The sequence below is a fragment of the Leuciscus leuciscus genome, assembly GCF_965113295.1.
Source record: "Leuciscus leuciscus genome assembly, chromosome: 15".
NCBI lineage: Eukaryota > Metazoa > Chordata > Actinopteri > Cypriniformes > Leuciscidae > Leuciscus > Leuciscus leuciscus.
This window is the reverse complement of record NC_138739.1, coordinates 38,905,705-38,932,101: the sequence shown is the minus strand read 5'-3', so window position 1 is coordinate 38,932,101 and position 26,397 is coordinate 38,905,705. Positions and strand designations below refer to the sequence as shown.

General features: G+C 36.1%; 1 protein-coding gene across 2 annotated transcripts; it reads right to left on the bottom strand.

Annotated features, from left to right (window-relative positions):
* Nucleotides 1-87: 87 nt before the first annotated feature.
* rubcn (rubicon autophagy regulator) lies at nucleotides 88-25,760 on the bottom strand. Of its 2 annotated transcripts, XM_082137693.1 has the most exons (21): nucleotides 25,592-25,760; nucleotides 21,903-22,056; nucleotides 20,940-21,023; nucleotides 20,687-20,846; nucleotides 20,497-20,603; nucleotides 17,193-17,370; nucleotides 16,593-16,976; nucleotides 13,877-13,972; nucleotides 10,501-10,613; nucleotides 10,212-10,410; nucleotides 8,934-9,038; nucleotides 8,244-8,318; nucleotides 6,786-6,843; nucleotides 6,552-6,684; nucleotides 4,169-4,314; nucleotides 4,025-4,089; nucleotides 3,704-3,942; nucleotides 3,517-3,578; nucleotides 3,285-3,438; nucleotides 3,072-3,165; nucleotides 88-2,240 (listed from the first exon to the last, which is right to left on the bottom strand). In XM_082137693.1, the coding sequence occupies exons 1-21, from the start codon at nucleotides 25,627-25,629 to the stop codon at nucleotides 2,092-2,094; spliced, it is 2,793 nt and encodes a 930-aa protein (XP_081993819.1). In that variant the 5' UTR covers nucleotides 25,630-25,760; the 3' UTR covers nucleotides 88-2,091. The 2 variants fall into 2 exon arrangements, with proteins under 2 accessions (XP_081993819.1, XP_081993820.1); XM_082137694.1 differs by lacking the exon at nucleotides 8,244-8,318.
* Between the last annotated feature and the right edge of the window lie 637 nt (nucleotides 25,761-26,397).

The window sequence follows — 26,397 nt, the reverse complement described above, 5'->3', positions numbered from 1 at the left end:
ACAGACTTGAGGAAAATAATGTTTAAATACATGTTTTCCCTTAGAGCATGTGATCACGTAGAGACAACAACACAATAATGACTCTAAAACAGTCTAAACATCTTTAATTGTCAGTAACATATTTATAACAATAAGAAATTATTTATGTACATTTTTCAAATAGTGCATCAAAAGCCCCTGAATAAAAAAGGCAATTCAGTAATTTTACAAGAGTAAGCTCAAGTGGAGACATCATCAGCAGGATCAAATGAAAAAGTTATAAACTTAATATTATAGCTCATAAGCAACCATACAAAAGCAAGTTTGTTCACTCGTTCAATCTCATAGACGTAAGGTCAGTGCAATTCAAGTCATTTAATGCTTGTGGCAAAGTAGCACATGGTTGTTATTGCTTCAGATATACTCAAATAGGGAATATATTTTATTAGATACTTCATTAACTGGTGGAACTATGATGTAGTGAATTATAATACGACTTACCAATGCAATAAACTCTTTTAATCAAATAACACTTTGGTACAACTGTCTTTTTGCATGAGCAGCTTCACTGGACAAGCACGGTTTAAGACCATTGGAGATTTTGGACTGAATGTGAGATGTTGGAATGATGTTCCAGTTCAAACATTAATAATGTTCTTGTTCAAACAAACTAGTGCAAATTAAAGATCCAACAAGACAAGATTTGTTAAACACAGAACAGGAAATCAATACAAACAAAGTGCCATTTTTGGTAGGAGCAAAGTGTTAAAGCAAAAAGGCCTTTGAATTAACAAATAAAGACCAGTATTGGACCTCATTTGTGAAATGAGCTGAATATATTTCAGTTTATACGGTTAGTAAAAGCATTCACGCAAGTTGACGCACTCAGTTTTACAAGAGAACAAGAAGCTTCTGAGTTAATCGCTCATAAAACCAAAATAATTGTGGAAGAATGGGTTCCTAGTTACAGAGCAAAAGATGAATGAATTTTACAAATTCATTGTAAAAATTACGCAAGACAGACTTACCATATACGAGCAGAAGAAATTTCGGCGAAAATATTTTGGGGAAAACCAAAAACAACGGATTTGTGAATGAGCAGAAAAAAAAATCCTATCTAAATCGCTCGCAAAAGTAAAAGGAGGAGGAATGATTTTATGCGCAAGCAAATTGTACTTGTGTAAATCGTTCATAAAACCAAAAGAATTTAGAAAGGGATTAAAACGAAAGAGCAAAACAAGGAATTTACAGAACCAAAAAATAAAAATGTAAGCAAGAAAAGTGGAAAAGTGGCTAAAAAATTTTGCCAAACCAAAACAACTTCCGCAAGAATGGTTTGTGGCTAAAATGGTTTTACGAACAAACAGAACAATTTCTGTATTCTTGTAGTTCTTGTGCAAAATTCTGCAAAAAATCGTTCTTGTATAAATAGTTGTCTTCAGTTCAATACAATTTGCGCTTCAATCGTTTACACAAAAATTGGTTTCACTTTTATTTGGTCCATTGTTGTATTCAAATGAATGTTTACGATAACACACAAACACATTCTGCTGGCATTTCACGCAATGAGGCCTATTGTCTTAGTAGCTTTGATCTTCAACACAGTAAGTTTGAACCTGACACTTCTAGAAACCTCTCGGGAAACAAAGGTTGTGCAAGACTCGCTGGAGTTCAGCTGCCCTTCTCCGTCTCTCATCGTTACAAACCAACGGCCATTAATGAGGCACGCGACAAGATACACGAATAAATATAACCAACAAAACGCGGACACATAAAAAAAACAAAAAACATAAAAGTTTACGACCCAGGACTCGACACCCTGTTGATTAAAACGAATGTGATTTTAAAGGACGGAGGCAACAGAAGCAAACAAGAACATGGCAAATCGTAAAAAGCAGTAGTTTTCTGTACGAAGGCAGCAATCCTTAAAAGCTGAAACATATTATTTGCACATAAACTCTTTGTAGCTTTAATTATCAATAATGCTGCAGTCAGCAGGACTTTTAGAGCAGCTTATTTGGGACTGGAATCAAGAAAAGTTTGTCTGAATATCAGTCTCTACATTCACTGTTCCGTTGTGCTCTCGTGAGATCTTACTGGTGTTATCATGTGCTAAGTCCCGCTCGCCTCGCCCTCATCTCCGTCCTCCTGCTCCTCCATGTTCTTGCGGGCCATCCGCTCTCTCCTCTCGGCAAGTCTCAGACAGCGAGGACACTCCTTCCCAGCCTTAAAGCAGCTCTTATGATAGCACGCACGACAATCTGCAAACACACACCAACCATTACAACCAAACATGGCAAAGGAAAAAAAAAAAACATTAGTTTGAAAACACTTTTTAAATACCTGTAGAGTGCAAGATAGAAAGATGAACAGACAACCCAAAGAAAACATTTTAGCCTAGTTTAATAAATGCATAAATAAATAAAATGTATAGATACATAAATAAATGCATAAATACATGCATAGAAAAGCATAAAGAAATAGACGAATGCATGCATAAATAAATAAATAAAACTGAATAAATAAATGCATTTAAGAAAGCATAAATAAAAATGTATAAATAATTAAATGCATATATATATATATGCATAAATAAAAACATGCACATACAAATAATTAAATGCATACATTAATAAATATAATAAATGTGTATAAATAAATGCATGCATAAATGGAAATGTATAAATAAATAAATGCACAAATAAGATTGTGTGTACATGCATAAATAAATGTAAAAATGTATAAATAAATGCATAAATAAAAAAGTAATAAATAAAAATAAAATATAAATAAATGCATTTATAAATGCATAAATATAAATATGTACACATGCATAAATAAATATAAAACTGTAAATACAAATAAACCCATATATAAAAACAAAAAAGCATAAATAAAACATGCATAAATTAATAAATATAAATAAAATTGAATAAATAAATGCATATATAAATACATAATGCATAACTAAAATTGCATAAACGAACAAATATAAATAACATGATATAAATAAATGCATATATTAATGCATACATTTTTTTTTTTTTTTATAATAAAAAAAAATATATAAAAATGCATCTATAAATGCTCACCATCACAACGCAGGCACTTGTTGAGCTCGTAGGGGAAGATAATGTCTTTGTCATTTCCACAGAACTCGCAGATGAAGCCCTTGGCCTGGCAGAGCTGTGGGAAAACGACAATAGACGAATAAATGAATCTAGATGATGAAATTTCAATTCCCCGTTTCAGACGCCTAAAGAAATAAAAAAGTTCTGTAACTCCTATCGAAAGTGTTTTCTCACCACACAGTCTGTGACGTGGCAGGAGCCGAGGCGGAGCAGATCCCGCAGCTTTGGGGCCAGGCAGCCGCTACGTACAGCGCTGAGGTCGTTGAGAGAAAACAGGTGAAAGTCTTCGGTCAGATGTCCGGGAAGAGTGTCAAACTGATCCAGCACACTGTCAACAGAGAGGAGACTTCTAATGCAGTGTTCATGGTGTTTCAAACTTTTTTAAAAATGCAGTGAAAACACTTACTCTTTAGCCAAACGGCAAGTTTTTAAGAGATTCTTCATGTGGTTTAACTGTTCCCTCAATGCCTGTAATAGAACCAGTACAAATACCAATCACAAATAAAAAGTCCCTACAAAACATTAAACATTACATGTAATTACACTGTAATAAGGACGCCTTGATAAGATACAATCATGTTCATGAGACATACGCGCACTGTCTCCAGGGCTTTGACCTTCTTGTAAAGGCCGCTGTTGATGTCGTTCGGGTTGAAGAGCGGGTCTCCTGAGATCTTGGCCAGCAAGTCTCGGGAAAAGTTGCTGACGTAGCTTTTACTGAAGTCCCACTTCCTAAGGACCTTTCCTGGCACCACGGCCTGTGCGTTCTCGTGACAGCACTGGCAAAAGTACCGGCCCAGATACTCACAGTACCTCAGCCTCTTTATATAGTCTATTGCAAAAAGAAAGCACTCAAGTCAACACACGTGTTCAAGTAAAGCAGGTTATTAGTGTTGGGCATCTGCGTTCTGTACCTGGATCGATGCGAATGCCACAGCCAGCGCAGCGGTAGTTCTGCTTCGCCACCACCACTTTCCTCCTGATAGGATCAATGGAGAGATATAACAGATACAGAGTCATGTACTAAAGAGAATGAGACTGAATGGTGATGGTCTTACTTTGGAGGAGGGTGAATGTTGAAGATGATCTGTGGTCTAGGAGGAGCCCACTCCAAGTTTCCTCGGACTCGGATGCGTAACTTGTAAATGTCTGCGTGTTCGCCATCGTCCGGTGAGATGGGAAGAGAATCTGGCATTGGAAGAAGCTGTAAAACAGAAAAATCCAAATTTTAAGGCAAGATTTTAAGCTATTTTGCTTCCATAACATGTCGTCTTTCAGTCTAATGGAAAGAAAACATCCAAAATGCACACTAAAGTGTTTGTTCGATTAAATTGAATATATATATGCATCTGTACATTTCAATTATAATACATATAATTAAAGGCAGTTTTCTCGTAATGAGTTTTTACTCCTGAACTGAGCCAGAAATCAGGGGTTTGCTCTAGTGTTCATTTTGTTCATGAAATCGATGACGAAAAATGTACGTCAAAGTCTAATGACTAAGACGAGACTGTGACGAGGCGACATCAACGTCATTAAAGGATTAGTTCACTTTCAAAAAATGTTTGCTGATAATTTACTATATAATGTCATCCAAGATATCCATGTCTTTCTTTCATCAGTTGAAAAGAAATTAAGGTTTTTGAGGAAAACATTCCAGGATTTTTCTACACAGAATGGACTTCAATGGCAACCAACGTATAGGTCAATGTTCAAAGAAGGTTCACATGTCCATCTCAATGCAGCTTCAAAGTCTCGACACGATCCCAGTCGAGAAATAAGGGTCTTATCTAGCGAAACGATCTTTTTAAAAAAAAGTGAACTAATCCTTTAAATGAGAACCGTGACAATATCAACATACAATATCATTGACGAAAAAGTTTAAAAGTTTAAACCCCCCAATCAGAACCAAACGCTTTTTCTACCTGGTGTTTTACTTAATCTTTGCCATTTGGCAACCATGCGCACACACTCTCTCTCTACAATACGGAAGAAGAACGGATGATCTGAAAACACAACCTGCCAAACCAAACATGTAAGCTGCAGTTTAACAATCTCCATTAAGATGTCATTCAGTCAGTCTGTGTTCTGTCACGAGCCACTTGCGCTGTTTCCTGCGACTAAATCTGCCATCAAAGCTTCTCTGTGATGAACTGTAATAAATCCAAACATGAATCTCGACTATATTTGCGATTGTGGTTGCTGAACAAACAGAATAATCACACGCATCACACACATGACCAGCGTCGGCCAATAGTGAGCCTACGTGGTGACGTAGAACCCAGACGCGCTGCGCTGTTACACTACGTGAATTCATTCAGGCCCACACAGACGAAAATGAATACTTGAATAAAGTCGTTATTTTTGTTGCTTTTTGCACGTAAAAAGTATTCTCGTCGCTTGATAAACTTATGGTTGAACCACTGTAGTCACTTGGACTATTTTAACGATGTCTTTACTAACTTTTTTGGTCCGGCAAGTTTCGATCTCATAGAAGCCTATGGAGGAGTGAGCCAGCTCTCAGAGTTCATCAAACATATCTTAATTTGTGTTCTGAAGATGAACGAAAGTCTTACGGGGTTGGAACAACATGAGGGTGAGTGATTACTGACAGAATTTTCATTTTTGGGTGAAATAACCCTTTAATGTTCTGCGATTAATCAATTGGGGAATTGTGTGATATCTATTTTTTTTATATATATTTTTACCGTATTCACCCGTTTCACGCTTGTTTCCACCATGGAATAAACAAAACAAAAAGTTAATTGCGACTTATCTCATAATTCTGACTTTTTTTCTCACAATAGCAACTTTAAATATCGCAATTGGGGCTTTATAACTAGCAATTCCGAGTTTATCTCACAATTCTGAGGAAAAAAAGTCTGAATTGGGAGATACAATATCGCAGTTCTGAGAAATTCACCATTAAACTCACAATTCTGTCTTTTTTCCAGCAATTGCAAGTTTTAAAGCCAAAATTGTGAGCTGGTTTTTTTCTCTCAGAACTGCAATTCCCATAACTCGCAATGACTTTATAACTTGCAATTGTGAGTTTATATCACAATTCGTTATATCTCAATTCTTGTGAGATATAAATTCAGAGTTGCAAGTTATAAAGCCCCAATTGTGATTGCAAGGGAAAAAAAAGTCTGAATTGTGAGATAAAAAGGTTTTAAATGGCGGAAACAAGCTTCCATAGTCTTGCCTTGATAGCATGATAAATGATTAAATAAACCATTATTTTCCAATATTATCAGCATTGCCCATTAAGTCAAGAAGATGTGTAATAGCGCCCCCTACCGTATAACACTGAAAACATGGAAAACTCCATCAAGCCCTTCTCAGTTGACCACTAGTACAGAAAACACTTCACACAAGGAAGCTCAAATTTGTATATTTGCATAGAGTCTGTTTCAGGCCTAAGGATGTAAATACATGTACTTTTTGAGGGGCGTCGTGCTCAGGAACCAGCCAGTCGAGCTCGGAGGCGGCGGGCAGCTGCATGCCCTCGAACTGCCTGAGGAGACCCATCGCCACGGACTCGGCAGAGTTGGACTGCAGCATGGACGGAGAGCTGTGACAAACACAAAGAATTCAATGATGCCCAAACAAAAAGACAATGAAAATGGAGTCTCTTCAAATGCCGAGTCACTGAGAGGTTTCAGAAGTGCTTACATGGAGTCTGAGCTGAGGAAGGATCTGCTGCTGGACACACAGCGTTTGATGTCTGCGTCTGAGAACAACGAGAAGAAACACTCAATGCTTCCTCCTATGAGAGCTGTGCGCCAATACACCAGTCATAATGTGACCGTTTTTGGATTATTTTTATATTATTGAGATGTGATTCATTCTTAGTGTCCCTAAAATATTTAGAGAAATTTATAAATATTGTGCAAATGTTTAGCACACACTAAATGTTTTTGAATATATAAGGCCAGACAAAAAATATATACATAAATTCTGAGTATATGTATATACATGTACTCTATATAATAATAATTATAAGTATAATGCATTATATTAATATTTAATATTTGTTTTTAAAATGCAACATTTCATTATACTTATTATTATACTGTTTTATGTATACATACATGAATATGTATATATGTACATATATTTTATATGTGTGTGTATGTGTATACATACAGGTGAAACTCGAAAAATTTGAATATCGTGCAAAAGTTCATTTATTTCAGTAATTCAACTTAAAAGGAGAAACTAATATATTATATAGACTCAATACATGCAAAGTGAGATATTTCAAGCCTTTATCGTACAGCTTATGAAAACCCCAAATTCAAAATCTCAGAAATTTTGAAAATGTTCATAAACTGTAAGCCATAATCATCAAAATTATAACAAATAAAGGCTTGAAATATCTCACTTTGCATGTATTGAGTCTATATTAGTTTAATCTTTTAAGTTGAATTACTGAAATAAATGAACTTTTGCACGATATTCAAATTTTTCGAGTTTCACCTGTGTATATATATATAAAATATTAAGTTATGTAGATGCGGAGTTTTATAAACAAAATGTCTATGCATACACATATTAAATAAAATAAAATAGATTATATATATATATATATATATATATAAAAAATGTATATTATATTTAAAAAATTATAACTAGTTGCAAAGGATTGATCAGTTTTCATTTCCCAAATGTCCCGTGTCCTAAAATTACATAACAAAATGGTATCAATCCCAATAACCATAAAGACAGAAAGCTGATTCGTGGCATTGGCTTTGAATAAAAGCTTTAAGATAAGAAAACTACAGACTTAATGATTAATATTAACAAAAAGTGATTCGGCGACATTATTTCATCCATTCTTATCATCTTATCATTCTGCTGCTAGCAGTGCTAAAGGTTGCAGGTTTATTTGTTAGTGCCATAAATAACAGACAGCAAGCGGCGACATGGCAAACAAAAGGCTGATACGTCATGCATAAAGACACACGGGATGGGATGAGGGGAGATGAACAAGCAAAGCCAAGGAAAAAGCAGAAACAGCTACTGTTGTAGAGGTCTAAACTCCTCCGAGCCCGTAGTCTATCATTTATCAAGCAGCAAAAGCTGAGACTGAACACATGGCTTCCCTTCGACCCCGTCTGCCTCTGGTACCTGAGAAGAGGGACGCGAGTGACAGGGACAGGCCGCTCTGAGACACCGCCAGCAGGGACTGACCATCACTGCCATCTGAGAGACACAGACCAGAGATAACATCTAAACTAGACACATTTACTGTCTTAATAAACGTCCTGGTCACGGCTCATCAGTGCAGAAACTGCTCTTGGTTCAAAAGGCAGTGTCAAAATATATTCATACAATGTCTTTTGCTCACCAAGGCTGTCAAAAATACAGAAAAAAAACATTAAATTGTAATAATATTTCATAATATTAAAAGACATGTCTATGTGAATATGTTGTAAAATATAATTTATTCCTGTGATCAAAGCTGAATTTTCAGCATCATTACTCCAGTCTTTCAGTGTCACATGATCCTTCAGAAATCACTCTGATTTCACGTTGACTTGTGCACTGAAGTATGATGTATTAAGTATAATAACACCTGCAATTACTATTCTGCTCTTTCCTGCAAAAACACACAAACCAAATCAAGAAAAACTTGATTCAAAGCTACAAATTAGGAATTAAAAATGAGCATAATCAGTGTGAAATCGGTAATGAGATTGGGACACACAACACACTTCTCATCACATGATATTATGGGCAATGAAGGCAATCGTGAGGATAATTATATGATCACAAGCGGGAATGAAGGCGTCACATGCAGAGATCTAGAGCTCCTACCTTTGAGCTCAATGTCCTCCACTTCTCTATCCGAGCCGGAGTCAGAGGGGTGAAAGGAGTCCTGGGAGCTCCTCTGTGAGCCCCCACTGTCAACAGATGGGACCTCTGTGGGGGATAAAAGCGGAGTATATTAGGGCTTTTTTACACCGGGTCATCATCATTCTAACGGGGCCGTGGTTTGATACATAATATCATTACTGTAATATCTGAAATGCTTAGAAAACTCATTTTCTGCAGAATAGATACACGTTACCAGCAGCTCTCTCTCTCTGTCATCTCTCCGACAGCGAGTTACACATAAACCCGCCTCCCCTCACTCGTTTCATTTGCTCCGGATGAATATTGTTGCTGTTAAAGGGCTTGAATTTCGGCGAGGGATTGTGCGTATTGTACAAATTGTACTAATTTCAATACTCTCAGTACTAAATTGAGCTCTTTTTCACTGCTTATTGCGCTTAAGCAGTGAAATACACACAAAATAATGTCAAAATGCCTTTCAACGTGATGACGTAGTTCCCTGTCCATTTGTTGATCAGCTCAATCTGAACTATTGAAGGTAAAAGTCTATAAATTATATATTTTTTGTGAAAATGACCTATCGTTTCGCTAGATAACAACCTCTTCTTCAGCTGTGATCGCGTACTGCATTGATTTGGACTTAAAAACGATGGTCACCAATGAAGTCCATTGTTAGAAGAAAAATCCAGAAATGTTTTCCTCAAAAAACATAATTTCTCTCCCACTGAGGAAAGAAAGATGTGGATATCTTGGATGGCATTGGGGTGAGTAAATTATTAGGAACTAATCATTTAAGTTGAATTACTGAAATAAATGAACTTTTACACGATATTCTAATTTTTCGAGTTTCACCTGTACTTATAGTAGAAATTGTAGTTGCAACTCTAATTGAAAGAGACTTTTTTCATGTTTAATACTGTTGCTTTAAAGAAATCTGTTGTATACAGTGCTAAACGTGACTTGACTGGAGTGCAGAATTGCAGAGCTGGTGCAAACATCCACATCTCTATGATCAGGTGCTTTCTTAACTGCTGTTTTCTCACCGCTGTCATTTTTGTTGTGCGTTTATTTTGTTAATGAGAGAAAAGCCTGCAGCACATATTTACATATTCATCTAAACGTCGCTCTCAGCAGCGTAGGCGGCGTCGGGATGTTCACTAACAGTAGATCTCTGCAAAGGTATTTCCAACTTCATTTGAACCCTGAGCGAATAACAAAAAAGTATGTTTATGTTAAAAGGCCTTAAACATCTCATCTTACGATTGTTAGAGGAAAGCGTTGGCTTCAGCCGCGTTCGGCGTATCTGCATTCTGCGCAGGCGGATTTTCTGCTTGAGCTGCTGGATTTCCGAGTCGCTGTCGCCCTCTTCCTCAGCCTCCTCTGCCCGCCTGCGCATGTTACACTTCATCAGCTCGATGGCCGCTATCAGGGACTCAGAGATGCTGAAGTGGGCGTTTTCCTGCAGTGACGGGATATGAATTAGAGTTATGAAAAACACGCATTAGATGAGAAAGAGGAATGCTGAGCGCAGTGAGGAGTTTGTGCTCACCTTTTCCAGGTCAGCACAGCTGCCGAAGTCCTGCTCGGAGAGGTAGCTGATCAGACTCTGACCCTCGGACGGTCTGCGGAACAACCCGTCCGGGACGCTGCTGTACTGGCCGTCTGCAAGTATGCATGAAGGGATACTCAACAACATGCTTATTTTAAATATTATATAAGATTGTCTGTCACCCTTTTTCAACATAGATCTGTACTTAAATTATTGTAGTTCATGAATGCTTTGAAATACAGACCTAATTATATTTATGCAGTATAATCCATTTATTCACTTTTTGAGCATAGACCTGAAAATGAAATTTCCGACGTAAACTGCCATAAATCTTGAATGCTTTGGAGCACAGACTGAAGTTTGGTCTCTTTTTAAAGATGACACTTAGCAGATTATTGTGAAGTGAAAAAGAGTTTAAAAAGTGAACTTGAATAAGTTCTTAAATTTTACATTTATTGTTATGAAAATGTACAAACATACCATTTTCTATTATTATATGAAATATATATTTTCCAAAATACTTTTTACTCTAAAACTGTGAGAAAATCAAAGCCATAAATCTAAACAAGCGGTGTTCCAAATATGAGGTTGATATCTCAAAAAATGAGCTTTCAGCAAGATTTTGTTTAGCCGCAGGACCAAATGTTTCCACTAGATTAACCTCCGCAAACTAATAGAAAACAACCAAAACAATCCAAGGTTTTTATTTAACACCGTGGCTAGACTAACAAATAAACAGACGTCAACCGAACAAAATATCCCGTTACAGTTCAGTAGTAATGATTTCATGAACTTCTTCACTGAGAAAATAGAAAGCATCAGAACCACAATTGTAAACGTTCAATCTTCATTTGCGTCTTATAATTCAGCTTCAATTATCACCCCGAAAGAACAATTACAGTGCTTTACAACTATAGAACAAAAAGAGTTAAATAAACTTATCACTTCATCTAAAACAACAACATGTTTATTAGATCCTATACCAACTAAACTACTGAAAGAAGTGTTACCTGTAGTGGAAGAGCCTCTCCTCAATATTATTAACTCGTCTTTATCTTTAGGTCATGTTCCAAGAACATTTAAACTGGCAGTTATAAAACCTCTCATTAAGAAACCACAATTAGATCATAATAATCTAGCAAATTATAGACCCATTTCAAATCTTCCATTTATGTCTAAAATATTAGAAAAAGTGGTGTCCGCTCAACTGGGCTCTTTCTTGCAACAAAATGATATCTATGAAAAGTTTCAGTCTGGATTCAGACCGCATCATAGCACTGAAACTGCGCTCGTTAAAATCACAAATGATTTACTTTTAGCTTCTGACCAAGGCTGTATCTCAATACTAGTTTTACTTGATCTTAGTGCTGCGTTCGATACTATAGATCATACATTACTCTTAGATCGACTACAAAATTATACTGGTGTTCAAGGACAAGCACTAAGCTGGTTCAAATCATACCTATCTGACCGCTACCATTTTGTCTATTTAAATGGAGAAAAATCGATCATAACTCCAGTAAACTATGGAGTGCCGCAGGGATCTGTATTAGGCCCTCTGTTATTTTCCATATATATGATGCCACTTGGAAATATTATAAGGAAACATGGAATTAGTTTCCATTGTTATGCTGATGACACTCAAATATATATTTCATCACGGCCGGATGAAAACGCTAAATTCTCCAAATTGACAGAGTGTGTTAAAGATATAAAAGATTGGATGACGCGTAATTTTCTTTTATTAAATCCAGACAAGACAGAGGTAATACTTATCGGTTCCAAAAAACGCCCACAAAACCTCGCACAATACAACTTTAACATCATAGGATGTCCTGTTACTTTATCCTCTACGGTAAAAGACCTGGGTGTTATACTCGATTGCAACCTGTCTTTTGAAAATCATATTTCATGTTACAAAAACAGCCTTTTTCCACCTTAGAAACATTGCTAAGCTACGTAATATGCTATCAGTTTCTGATACAGAAAAGTTAGTTCATGCATTCATGACCTCGAGACTGGATTACTGTAATGCTTTATTAGCTGGTTGTCCTGCATCCTCAATAAACAAGCTACAGTTAGTCCAAAATGCCGCCGCTAGAGTTCTTACTAGATCAAGAAAATATGATCATATAACACCGATTTTATCATCACTGCATTGGTTACCTATAAAGTTCTGTATTAATTACAAGGTATTGCTACTGACTTATAAAGCCCTAAACGGCTTAGCTCCAGTCTATTTAACGGATCTTCTATTGCCCTATAATCCATCGCGCTCTTTAAGATCACTAAATTCAAGGCCTTTGGTCATACCTAGGATATCCAGAACCATCAAAGGAGGGAGAGCATTTTCACATTTGGCTCCAAAACTCTGGAATAGTCTTCCTGATACTGTTCGTTGCTCAGACTCGCTCTCCCAGTTCAAAACTAGATTAAAGTCGCATCTCTTCAGCCAGGCATTCATATAATATTTTTAATCTTACAGTTCAAACTACAATCCGGCCTCTAGCTCATAAATGCCAGAGGAGAACTGGCCCCCGACTGAGCCTGGGTTCTCCCAAGGTTTTCTTTTCTCCATTAGGTCACCTGATGGAGTTTTAGGACACCATTGGGTCACTTGATGGAGTTTTTCGGTTCCTTGCCACTGTTGCCTTTGGCTTGCTCAGTTGGGGATATTGGGGATATTTAATTTAATTTTATCAATCAATAAATTCTACTAGAAACAAACCTTGTTGTATTATTTTAATTTAATACTGTGAAGCTGCTTTGATACAATCTGTATTGTGAAAAGCGCTATACAAAGATACTTGACTTGACTTGACTAGATTAATTTTCGCCTCCCATTCATTTCCAATGCAGGACCATTTTAAATTTTATAATCATGTCCATGATTTTTTGTGTGTGTGTGTGTGTTCACACAGCAGGTGCCAAAACCTTTACCAAGTTTTGTATCATTCCGATGAAAAATTCTAAAAGAAAAAGTAAAAAATAAAAAAAAATAAACGTAAAATCTTTTAGTCAAAAATTCCACCAGAATTAAGCATGTTTCAGCATGTTGGTTGTACCGCATTACTTTTTTGGTCGCACAACATGACTGATTAGATGGACAATTTTTTTTAAATATTAATTGCAAATTTTTATAAAAAATATCATTTTAAATTTGACTCTTTCTTCATTATATCAGGACAGTTGTACCACCCTGACATTTTGTACTTTTTGCTCCCAAAAAATACCTAAATGAATTTTAATTTACAACCTGAAAAAGAATGCTCATCACTGGTGTATTCAGGCAGAACTACATATTTTATGTATTTCTGAATAGATTAATAGATAGAGAGCATCATGTCATTGACCCATGAAAGCTGCATTCACTCACTGGACTCCATATAAAGTGAACTGTGGGAGCTGCTGTCGCTGCTCTGGGGCGAGAAAGGACCGCAGCTCTTCGAACATGGTGCAGCCGCAACAGATTCTGGGAAAAAAGCAGAAAAACATGACACCAATTATGAACAAATATGTTATATAGGATAAGGAAGCTAACAAATGCTTCTTCCTGGTTGCAGGATCTGATTCATGACGATAAACAAACACTAATGATAATGTAGATCTACACAACAAATAGTGCTTGAATGTTTCTAATTAATAACAGAATGGAAAAAATGCGAAGACTGAAAAAACAAAACAGAGACAATTTGTCCCAGGCACAACGGTGTATTTTCACTACATAGAAATAAGAACAAAAGGGAACGGCACAGGACAGGAATGCTGTGTCACAGCTAAAAAACGATGCTGAAGGCTGAAATAAAGAGAATCAAAATAAAAAGCGGCAAAAGTGAATCATGCAAAGGTGGCAGAAATGAAGGGGTGGACAAGATGCAGCACCACGGCACTGCGAACCTGCGGCAGGGTCCTCGATTATAATGGTGATTTTCCTGTGACCCCCTCCTTTACACACAGAGGAGAAAAAGAGAGAGAATAGAGTTGAAGCAGAGAATATTTCACCCTCATCCACAGCAAGACGAAAGAGCACAAGAGCTACAACAGATCGGAGCACGGGCTTGGAGATCCATTTACTGTGTTTATTTTTGCTTTTGTCTTTGCATGCAGTGTTGGGGAAGCCATTTTGAAATTTAAATCAAGATAATTAGATAGAATCAAAGATAGAGTTAACAAGAATTCACAACCCTTTTAACTTTCATAGCGTCACGTACAGTATAAACACGTAAACACAAAACTGACGAAACTTAGAGTGGGATTTGATTTTATACATCAGGAACTAAATTATTCATGAAAAAATGGTTAGAAACTGGGAGTTTAAGCAAAATCCGTCATCAGAGGAATTACAGAGATCTTTACATTTCTGCACTTTCTGAATGAAATGTTGCAAAAATGTATTTTATTTATTATCATTTTATTATATTAAAGGGATTGTTCACTTTGAAATTAATTTTTGGTATGTTTTAGCTTACCTCAAGGGCATCCAAGATGTAGGTGTCTTTTTTTCCGCAGTAGTTTCAATTTTGATATTTTTAGGTCAAACCGTTCTTGTCTGTCAGTCATATAATGCAGGTCTATGGTCACGGTCTCAAAACACAAGCACAGAGTCCAAATTAAAACAATTCCCCGTCGTCCAAATTAAACAATTCCCCATCGTAAGTACACATTGATGGCCTAAGACACGAAACGAGCGGTTTGTGTGAGAAAACGAACAGTATTTATATCGTTTTTAACTCTTATACGCAGACATGGCCGAGTGATCTGATCTGACGTGTGCGCAGACTGGTGCATAGATATATACACTAGATGTCGCCTTGTCTACGGCAGTTCATTGGAACGAATGTCTTTAAGGCGACATCTAGTGTATATATCTATGCACCAGTCTGCGCACACGTCAGATCAGATCACTCGGCCATGTCTGCGTATAAGAGTTAAAAACGATATAAATACTGTTCGTTTTCTCACACAAACCGCTCGTTTCGTGTCTTAGGCCATCAATGTGTACTTACGATGGGGAATTGTTTAATTTGGACGACGGGGAATTGTTTTAATTTGGACTCTGTGCTTGTGTTTTGAGACCGTGACCATAGACCTGCATTATATGACTGACAGACAAGAACGGTTTGACCTAAAAATATCAAAATTGAAACTACTGCGGAAAAAAAGACACCTACATCTTGGATGCCCTTGAGGTAAGCTAAAACATACCAAAAATTAATTTCAAAGTGAACTATCCCTTTAAGAAAGTGAATATGAGAAATTTTGACATTGGCTTTAGGTTATAATAAAACTACCTCTTTGGTTGCAAAATAACTAGCTACACTATCAGAATTTTATCTGACAAAAAACAATGGCATTCTTAAAAAAATTGGCAGCATTAAACCATAAACTGATAATATACAGCAATTAAAGTAGAGACAACATCCTAATTCAAATAAGATAATTAAATACACACAAAATCAGAAGAAACGAAATATTTATATTGCTATAATTCAACAAAATAAGCGCATAGTGATAATAACACAAGTTAGTCATTATTTACTAATTAATTTAAATTAATTATCTGAATGAACCTTCCAAACGGTACTAGAAAGAAGACATTTTAATGCGTTTAATAACTGATGTCTCGCTCAAGCATAAAACAATAATTTGAAAATGTTCAAATCAATTATGATGCCTATATCGATAACTATAATGATAACTATATTGGCGTCCACACCAACGGACAATTAAGCTTTTTTTATTATAAGCGCACGCTACCATTTTCTTCATCAGTTTCATGCTAAACCTCTTTAAAGTACAGGTGGATTCTGATTGGCTGTCAATGTTTTTATCGTTCACCAGCTGGAAAAAATCGTTCTGAAAGCAATTCCAACGACATTGTTCCTTTGTATCAGTTTAGACATCGCTATTCTCATAGAATTTGAATGATTATTAAAACTTTATAGTTATTGTTATTGCCATTAGTTGTCATTCTTGATGTGAACAGACTTTACGCTAATAAATGTTGTTTTATTAGTAGTTGTGACTTATAGTTAGTTTTGAACAAGGCCTTTGTTCTCGAGAACCTAATTAATTCAACTGTTTGTACGCACCATTTTTCAGTTTCTGGTTGAGGCCGGTGTCGGACAGCGAGCGAATGTGTCCCCTCGAGCTCCGCCCTGTGGCTCGCGGAGCCTCTGAGAAAGAGCTGCGGCGTGGAGGGGGCGGAGCCACAGGAGTGTGGGCGTCGGCCTGAGTGCCCATGTGTTCGCTGCTCTGCGTGGAACTCGACGAGTCGCGGCGTTTGTGCTTCCCCAGATTACCAATAGCCAGATATTCAGGCCCGTCGTCCAGATCCGCTTCCACACAATCCCGGAGGATCTCGGGCGGAGCGGGCGAGGCGGGTTCGGTGAGGGAGATCTGGGGGGTTCCTGCGTCCTGATGTCCTGTCCCGCACACCCATGGGGCACCCGGAGCACTGCTGGACGGAGCAACATCTTCAACACAAACAAAGAGAGTCACTGTGATTTTGAGGAACGGTCAAATTCGTTCACCGCAAGCATTGCTAACAGCCCACCTTCCATTCCCAGTTTTCCTCGCCAAACAACGGACTGTTCTCTGTCCGGGACATTTTTGACCGTAAACAAGGCAAGCATTTAGTGTGGTAATGGAGGCACAGAGCGGCCTGTTGTTCTGGCTGTGAATCTGCTGACCTGAGCTGGTCTTGGAGAGGGGGGTGCTGGGAATCTCTGCGAGGCAGCTCTGGGAAGAGACGAGTCTTTGGGATTGAGAGACATCCGCTGGCCTCCAGTTTCCTACGGCCCCGGGCAGCAAACACAGACTCTGGCTCTTCAGCAAACACAACGGAGGAGACTCTTTCAAATGTGAAAGCTTGAAAAACACAAGAGACAGAAGACATTAACATACACTGAACAAACGCAACACTTTTGTTTTTGCCCCCATTTTTCATGAGCTGAACTCAAAGATCTAAGACTTTTTCAATGTACACAAAAGGCCTATTTCTCTCAAATAGTGTTCACAAATCGGTCTAAATCTGTGTTAGTGAGCACTTCTCCTTTGCCGAGATAATCCATCCATCTCACAGGTGTGGCATATCAAGATGCTGATTAGACAGCATGATTATTGCACAGGTGTGCCTTAGGCTGGCCACAATAAAAAGCCACTCAGGCATACAGTATGCCATTGTTGATGGTTTAACTAACTTGAACTAACTGGCTCAGCATTATTCTCTTCAAACTGTTGCGTCCAAATTATAGTAGTTTAACTGAAAGAGAAAAATGACCATAGATTTCATTTCATTTATAAAGCAAAATTAAAACAACATAATCTTGTTGATCAATGTGCTGTACAGTCACACAATAAAATTACATTAAAAAAATTTACTTTCAGACAAAACAATGACTAACAAACATCTGTTAAGAGCCTCTTGCCAATTAACCTACTGAACCAAACGCTAGGCCTAATTCTAGCAAATGTAATTTCAGGTTAAAATAACCTAAAGAGGGAGGGAGTCCAAGATGTAAAAGATGAAGAAAGATTGCGCTCATGCTAACATAGCGTCCCTTCTGGCGACACTGAGAATGCAACAGAGTTTTGTTGAACTAGGCACTCTGACAAATTTTTAACAAACTGAAGCAAACTTCAAATCATGTATAATCGATTGAAGCACAATGTGAACATTTCACAGCGCAAAAACAGGATTTGTTTAAAGAAATTCTTAGTATAGTGTTGTGAATATGTTTTAAAGACGTGATGAAACGGAAGTAGTGACAGATCTTTTCTTCAGTATTGTGATGCATATCCCTAGTGAAATGGATTATCAAAACAGGAAAATGTAGGGCGGGTGCTTGACTATCCACTGTTGTTGATATGTGGGCTATCAAAACTGAAGGCAGATGAACGTGAGCTTAAAGGGGCGTGGTTTATCAGACTAAGGGGCCGTTTACGCAGCACCATTTTCAACTAAAAATGGAAAACTTTTTATGCGTTTTGGCCATTCATTTACACACCAGCGACGATTGATGGCCTGAAAATGCAAACCTTCGAAAACGAGTTTCAAAGTGCAATTTTTGCGTTTCTTTACAAAGTGACATTGCCAGCTACTGGCCACATACTGTAAAAGGTCCAGTTTTTACATTTTCATTAAACCTTGAAAGGTCTTTCTTTTTTTTTTTTACAAAAATTAAACATACATTGTTGAAACACTCACAATAAGATCTATAACTCTTAGTATAGTGTTGTGAACATGTTTTAAAGACGTGATGAAATGGATTTATATATATATATATATATATATATATATATATATATATATATATATATATATATATATATATATATATATAACTATCTTTATATGTCACATTAGAGCAAATAATATGTTCAAAATATGACCTGAATAAATGTTCTCAATAAACATGAAATGCAATAAACACACGTTGGTATACCAAAAGATTTCTGTCTGAAGATTTTTCTTTTTCTCCAAATGACTTAATTTCTTATTGGACACATTGATCTTACATCAACTTTCTCTGAACGGCAGTGAGATTACAACCAGGTTTGTGAGATTATGGACCGTTTCCTATAAAACAAACACAAACACTGACTGTTGCTAATCCTACAAATGCACAAATATTATGGTATAATATGAAAACCTTTCTCAGCTTATTACAAAAGCTTTATATGGACTTTGGCCTCCATGAATCCAAACAAATTCATTCCAACTAGTGGATGAAATCCCAACCATTGTTTGTTTGCTCAAGCAAAGTTATATATTACACTGCAGAGTCTCAGGTTTGTCAGTGCAAAAAAGGTGTCCTGAACTCTCAATCGTTGCTGTATTACAGCCAACATACGTTTACCATCTAATTAAACATTTAATCATTTAATTTCTTCAAGTCTGAAGTCAATTGTTTACAAGTTGAGTCAGTATTGATTTGTGACTTAAGGGCAACTCGAGTTATATTCTCGGACATGAGTTTCCATCCCTGGTAGGAAAATGTGTTCAATAAAGAGAAGAACAAATATTTATCTTCTGAGATATCTGAGGATCTCAGGATGATGCTTAATTATATCATCTAGATTCAGTGGTTACATCTTCTAGATTCAGTGGTTCCCAAACTGGGGTACGCGCACAGGATGCTGAGTTTTGCCGTTCATTTAATTCTACCCTGTCAAAAATAACATGAGCATGTATTTCTAACAGGCATATTACTACATATACTTACTATAGTAATAACAGTAAATTATGCATAATCACAACTAACCCTAAACCAAACCCTAACTGTAACTCTATAGTAAGTACATGTAGTTAATTAATATCACTCAGTCAGTACTTATTCAAATAATTATAAAACAAAGTGTAACTAAAATGCACCTGAAAATCAATTTAAGGGGGCAAATATTGTCCCTTATTGTCCCCTGGTGTATCATTGTTTCATTGTATCCATTAAAACTCATCTTCGATCACTAAATATAACATATTTAAACGTTTTTCTTTGAAAACAAAAATCTTCATGCCTTAAAATATCTTGAATGTAACTCTACACCCTTGCCTCATTTAGTATGCGCGGTTCTATGAATATGTAAATGAGCCCCGCCTCCACTCACTCACAGCAGCTCAGAGATCCAGTCATTGACGATCACTAGTTTGTGACGTCAGAAACACCAGCGATTTCAAACCGCGTTTTTGAGACTGTCTTTGATTCACTGCAGTTTTAAAGAGAAAATACTCCGCAATGGTGTCGACTTATGAATTTGCACATGGTTTGTCTTAAAGCATATTAAAAACACCACACAGACATATAAACAACATTAAAAGCTTGATTTTCACCACTGGGGGACTTTAATGGAAAAGGTGTGACTGCAGTCTAAGTGGAAGAGACGGGGGACGCAGAAGGATGTGAAATGCCACTGTAAAAAGTTTGTGAACCACTGCTCTTAATGCACATGCCTTTGACCAGAAGAATATAAAAACTAAAATGTAAAATGTCTGACCCTGACGGTGTCTATGAGAGCCAGCAGCCGAGGGTTATTCTGCTCCACCGCCTCCAGGCACTGGAACATGGCAGACACGTGCGGCTCACTCAACAGGAAGGCCACATCTACAGAAGATCACAATCATCAATGCTATCATCAGAACCAAACCACACAAGTATTAATGAAGTTTCGGTAGATGCTGAGATACCATTGTAGAATTTCTGTGTGTTTGCCTTGTGTTGCAGCAGTGGTTTGAGCTGGGCAGATAAGATGTGGCCTTGGAGACTGTGCAAAAGCCAACGCTCAGCTTTATAACCCTCGCCGACGCTCTGAACGCCACTGCTCAGCACCGGCTCCAACTGACTGAACTGCACGGGAAGAGAGTCAGGCGTCATTGAAGATGTCAGAACTACCTTTAAGAGCTCTATCAAGTGGGATTGATTTTTTGGATTGACGAATACCTGTTCTACGTGACGGGCGAGATGAGGGCAGAGATACCGCACACACCACACGAAACGCCAGTAGTCTTTCTGTTTATAGTAAAGCTGCAAAACAAAATAATCAAGTTAGATCTTGCACCACAGTGTAATGATTCGTACGTTAAAAAAATTTATTTTGGGAATTTCTGTTCATTTAAGTCAAAGCTGTTATAAAGACGAAAAACTGACATTAAAATAAAAAACAATGTAATAAATAAAAAAAAAGCAATGAAAACTAGGTATAAGAACTAAGTTATACAGAAAAAATTAGTTTTTATTTTATTTTATTTTATTTTAATTTTAATTTATTTTAGTTTATTTAAATGTATTTTATTTTATTTAAATTTATTTTAGTTTATTTAAATTTATTTTATTTAAAGATAAATGGTAGAGTTTTGATTGTCTGTAAAACAACCAAAGAAAGAAAAAAAAAGAAAAAAGAAAACACACATATACATATACACATAATATATATATATATATATATATATATATATATATATATATATATATACGGAAGATTATTGCAACATCCATTTCATGTTAACTTCCCAAAAAAAAAAAAAACTATTCATGGATGAATCATTCACGAAAAGTTCAATAACATTCATTCAGAAAAAAAGGATACAGTGAATTCCAATTTCATGCCAACTTTAAGTAAATAAAAACTATTATAGATTGTCAAAGCTATAATGACCCGGATGGAGGTTTCATGTTGTTAATCTATAAACTAATACAATCTTCTTCCTGGTTGGAAAGGTCACAGAGGCCATTTCTAATCTAATGACAAAAATGTAAGAAACATTCTTCCTCGTTTGATCCGCCACAGAGATTTTCAGTGTCTAATAGTTCCAGGTAAATGAGGCTGTTTTAGGACACATTCCTGGGGTTTTCCGCAGGACTTTCATGAAACACAGAGACATTTCTATCTTGTTTTTACCATACCTGTTCTTGTTTGAGGCCATGGCCCAGGATGTTGTTCATGTCCTTGTGCAGGCGCTGAAGACCCCCATAGCGGGACCACACATTAGGGTTGTTGGTCGACAGCAGCCCTTCAACAGTCGTCTTTAGATTCGACAGAAGTTTCCAGAGTTCCCATCTGAAACAACACATATGTAAAGTGCCACTACATATTTATAAACACATAGCGTGCCTCACACTGCAATACTAATGTCACAAGAGTGTTGTGAAAAAGAAGTGCCCTTAATGTATTGAACAGATACAAATGCCTAAAAAGGCATTTTTGTTAACTTTTTAAAGTACTATATAATTGATACTCTGGTCAATTTATTAGTGATTTTTTTGTGCTGATTTGATTAAATTATAAAAAAAAAAAAAAAGCTTAACAGAGTGGACAAGCTGATAACAGGGTGGACAAAATTATGACAGGGTGGAGAAAAATGATAATAGGGTGACGAAAAATTATAACAGGGTGGACAAAAATTATAATAGGGTGGAAAAAAATTATAACAGAGATTCACAATGCATCGATTTATTGTCCCAGCCCTATAACAGAGTGGACAAAATGATAACAGGGTGAAAAAAATGATAACAGGGTGAAAAAAAATGGTAACAGGGTGGAAAAAATGATAACACAGATTCACGATGCATCGAATTATTGTCCCAGCCCTATAACAGAGTGGACAAAATGATAACAGGGTGAAAAAAATGGTAACAGGGTGGACAAAATGATAAAAGGGTGAAAAAAATGATAACAGAGTGGACAAAATGATAAAAGGCTGAAAAAAATGATAACAGGGTGAAAAAAATGATAACAGATTCAAGGTGCATCGAATTATTGTCCCAGCCCTATAACAGAGTGGACAAAATGATAAAAGGCTGAAAAAAATGGTAACAGGGTGGACAAAATGATAAAAGGGTGAAAAAAATGATAACAGAGTGGACAAAATGATAAAAGGCTGAAAAAAATTATAACAGAGTGGACAAAATGATAAAAGGCTGAAAAAAATGATAACAGGGTGAAAAAAATGATAACAGATTCAAGGTGCATCGAATTATTGTCCCAGCCCTATAACAGAGTGGACAAAATGATAAAAGGGTGAAAAAATGGTAACAGGGTGGACAAAATGATAAAAGGGTGAAAAAAATTATAACAGAGTGGACAAAATGATAAAAGGCTGAAAAAAATGATAACAGGGTGAAAAAAATGATAACAGATTCAAGGTGCATCGAATAATTGTCCCAGCCCTATAACAGAGTGGACAAAATGATAACAGGGTGAAAAAAATGGTAACAGGGTGGACAAAATGATAACAGGGTGAAAAAAATGGTAACAGGGTGGACAAAATGATAAAAGGGTGAAAAAAATTATAACAGTGGACAAAATGATAAAAGGCTGAAAAAAATGATAACAGGGTGAAAAAAATGATAACAGATTCAAGGTGCATCGAATTATTGTCCCAGCCCTATAACAGAGTGGACAAAATGATAAAAGGCTGAAAAAAATGATAACAGGGTGAAAAAAATGATAACAGATTCAAGGTGCATCGAATTATTGTCCCAGCCCTATAACAGAGTGGACAAAATGATAAAAGGCTGAAAAAAATGGTAACAGGGTGGAAAAAATGATAACACAGATTCACGATGCATCGAATTATTGTCCCAGCCCTATAACAGAGTGGACAAAATGATAACAGGGTGAAAAAAATGGTAACAGGGTGGACAAAATGATAAAAGGGTGAAAAAAATGATAACAGAGTGGACAAAATGATAAAAGGCTGAAAAAAATGATAACAGGGTGAAAAAAATGATAACAGATTCAAGGTGCATCGAATTATTGTCCCAGCCCTATAACAGAGTGGACAAAATGATAAAAGGGTGAAAAAATGGTAACAGGGTGGACAAAATGATAAAAGGGTGAAAAAAATGATAACAGAGTGGACAAAATGATAAAAGGCTGAAAAAAATGATAACAGGGTGAAAAAAATGATAACAGATTCAAGGTGCATCGAATTATTGTCCCAGCCCTATAACAGAGTGGACAAAATGATAAAAGGGTGAAAAAAATTATAACAGAGATTCACGATGCATCAAATTTGCATTAACCGTGTTTGCATTTGAATGCATTGTATTTTTAGGACTTGCATTTTTATGGGTTGAAATTCAACATGGTTGTATATTTAATCTGTGAATATTTCAATTCCAAACATTTCATACACATTTTCATCATTAAAAATTAAGGGATTATCTCTAAAGTTACTGATGTGAAATGTTGCATTTTCTGTCGAATTTGAACCAATGAATTTGTGGAAGCGAAATAAAATGGACTGGAAATTGCCTAGATGAAAATTAGAAGGAATATTTTGGAAGTGAAATCTGAATATGGATTATTGAATTTTTTATAATGAAAATGTGTGTGAAATGTTTGGAATTGAAATATTCACAACTTAAATATACAACCATGTTCATGCAAGCACGGTTAATGCAAAGCATGTTTTTCAAGTTGTGCAATTCAACAAAAGCTTTTTTTTTTCAAAAACATTTGCCATTATTTTACTTCCATGGGAAACAATATGTAAAACATTGCCAACGAAATTTAAATGCACTTCTTCAACTTTAAACATAAATTACTTTCACAATCACTATGTTCACTCTGTGTCCTCTCTGTTGGCTCTTCTGATAAAACAGGGACATAAAATCAGACAATGAACAAAAACAAGCAAAAACAGAAGGTTTATTAAATATGATTAAATAATATTATATTAAAAATATGATTTTTCTTCTAACTTTTTTTCATATTTCCCTTAACAGGATGGACGTACTAAGGTTGACCACACCAAATTTAAAAGATAAAATTGGCAAAATCTACAATATTTTAACTATAACACTTTCATTTTATTGCAATAAATCTGCAATTAAGTGTTCAAAAACATTGCATTCAGTTCGCACTTAAGTATATTATTTTTAAAATACATTATTTCCATAATAAGTACTCTTGAAGTGTACTTGCTTTTTTAAATGTTTCATAACAATAACAAGAGTTTCTGTTATGTCATTTTATGAGTGTGAGTTTTTAGAGGCTCGTCGTGCAAATAACTTTGGAAAAATAACAGCATAAAATTTAATTTCGCGGTTACGTCTGCTATTTAACAGCTAATTGTGAGCGAGTCACAAGACTGTTGTTGTCATATGTTGTTTTTAAGTCGGTCTGCTGAAAACTGCTAGAACATACGATGCTGAATCGCACTATGAAGAGGGTCTGCCTCATTAATATTAATTAAGTCACGCTCCAACTCTTGCGGGGGCGTCTCCCATTGGTTGATTCTGCAGAACTGACTGCCGCCACTTACTAATATCCACAGTTCAGCCAATCAGATGATAGCATTGATGAATAGCGTCTCGTGACGTAATTAATATTCAAAAGGGACGTCTATACCATAGTAGGATTTACAACTTCACTAGCCGGCTAGCTCATATGAAAGCTGCAATCGATAGCTTTCTCAGCAAACAAGATTGTTATTTCACATATATCAGTTAAATGTTCTTAAACATATATATATAAGGAGTAAGAGGTGCTAAAACTGCTTAGTTAAGCACAATAATCTCCAAAACTAAAGCTGTGGGTCTAGCTGTCAAACTCAGGACTACTGTACATTTCAAGCGTTTTTGTTTACCTGCGCTCTCCATCTTCCGCCTCCACGGATATTTCCATCTCCACCCCAGGAAACGGCTTGATTTGGAGTTTAGGTCAGATGTAAGCACAGAAAGTCTCCGGACAGGTAGTAGGTGTTTCCACTGGGCGTCCTGCACCATAACAAGATAGGCGGATGTGACGACAGAGATGAGCATTCTTGAAATAGCGGAAGCAGATCATCTTTTCAAAATAAAAGTGAAATGGAGGATTTTATGGATTAAAAGCATAATGCACTATTTTGGTACATTTGAATGTCAATGTCAGGGTTCCTCATTTATGAACCCTTCGTGGTTCAGCATCCTGCAGAACTAGTTTGATAAGCTTTTGAATATAATATAACCTTATATATATATATATATATATATATATATATATATATATATATATATATATATATATATATATATATATATATATACACATTATGGCTATTTGAGAAATGACCCATATATTATGTGTAACCTCAGTAAATGTAAACACCAGCAAAATATTTACTAACAATTTAAAATAACTAAACAACTAAAATTCTGAATATGACTTGAAATAAATAAACAGAACCAGTGAAATTTCCATCTAAACTAATACAATATTATTCTATGTGGAAGCCATATTTTATCTCCAGCAAAGAGAAACCAAGTAAGAAACAAAACTTTAAAAACGAAATTTAAACAGTTTTTCAACTTGTTACTCTGTTGTTAATTTTTCAAATTGGTTGTTCAAACAAATATTTGATATTGCCTCATGTTTGACCACACGGTGGCGCTGTTCAACAATAATTTCTAGATG

What these genes read in the sequence shown, in the direction of transcription:
- rubcn (XM_082137693.1), bottom strand. Translation starts at nt 25,629, where the DNA reads ATGGAAATATCCGTGGAGGCGGAAGATGGAGAGCGCAG. An exon ending in ACTCGCGTCCCTCTTCTCAG is followed by an intron (nt 6,844 to 8,243) that starts GTACCAGAGGCA and finishes CGTTGTTCTCAG; the next exon opens with ACGCAGACATCAAACGCTGT. An exon ending in AAGCCCTGGAGACAGTGCGC is followed by an intron (nt 3,579 to 3,703) that starts GTATGTCTCATG and finishes GTTCTATTACAG; the next exon opens with GCATTGAGGGAACAGTTAAA.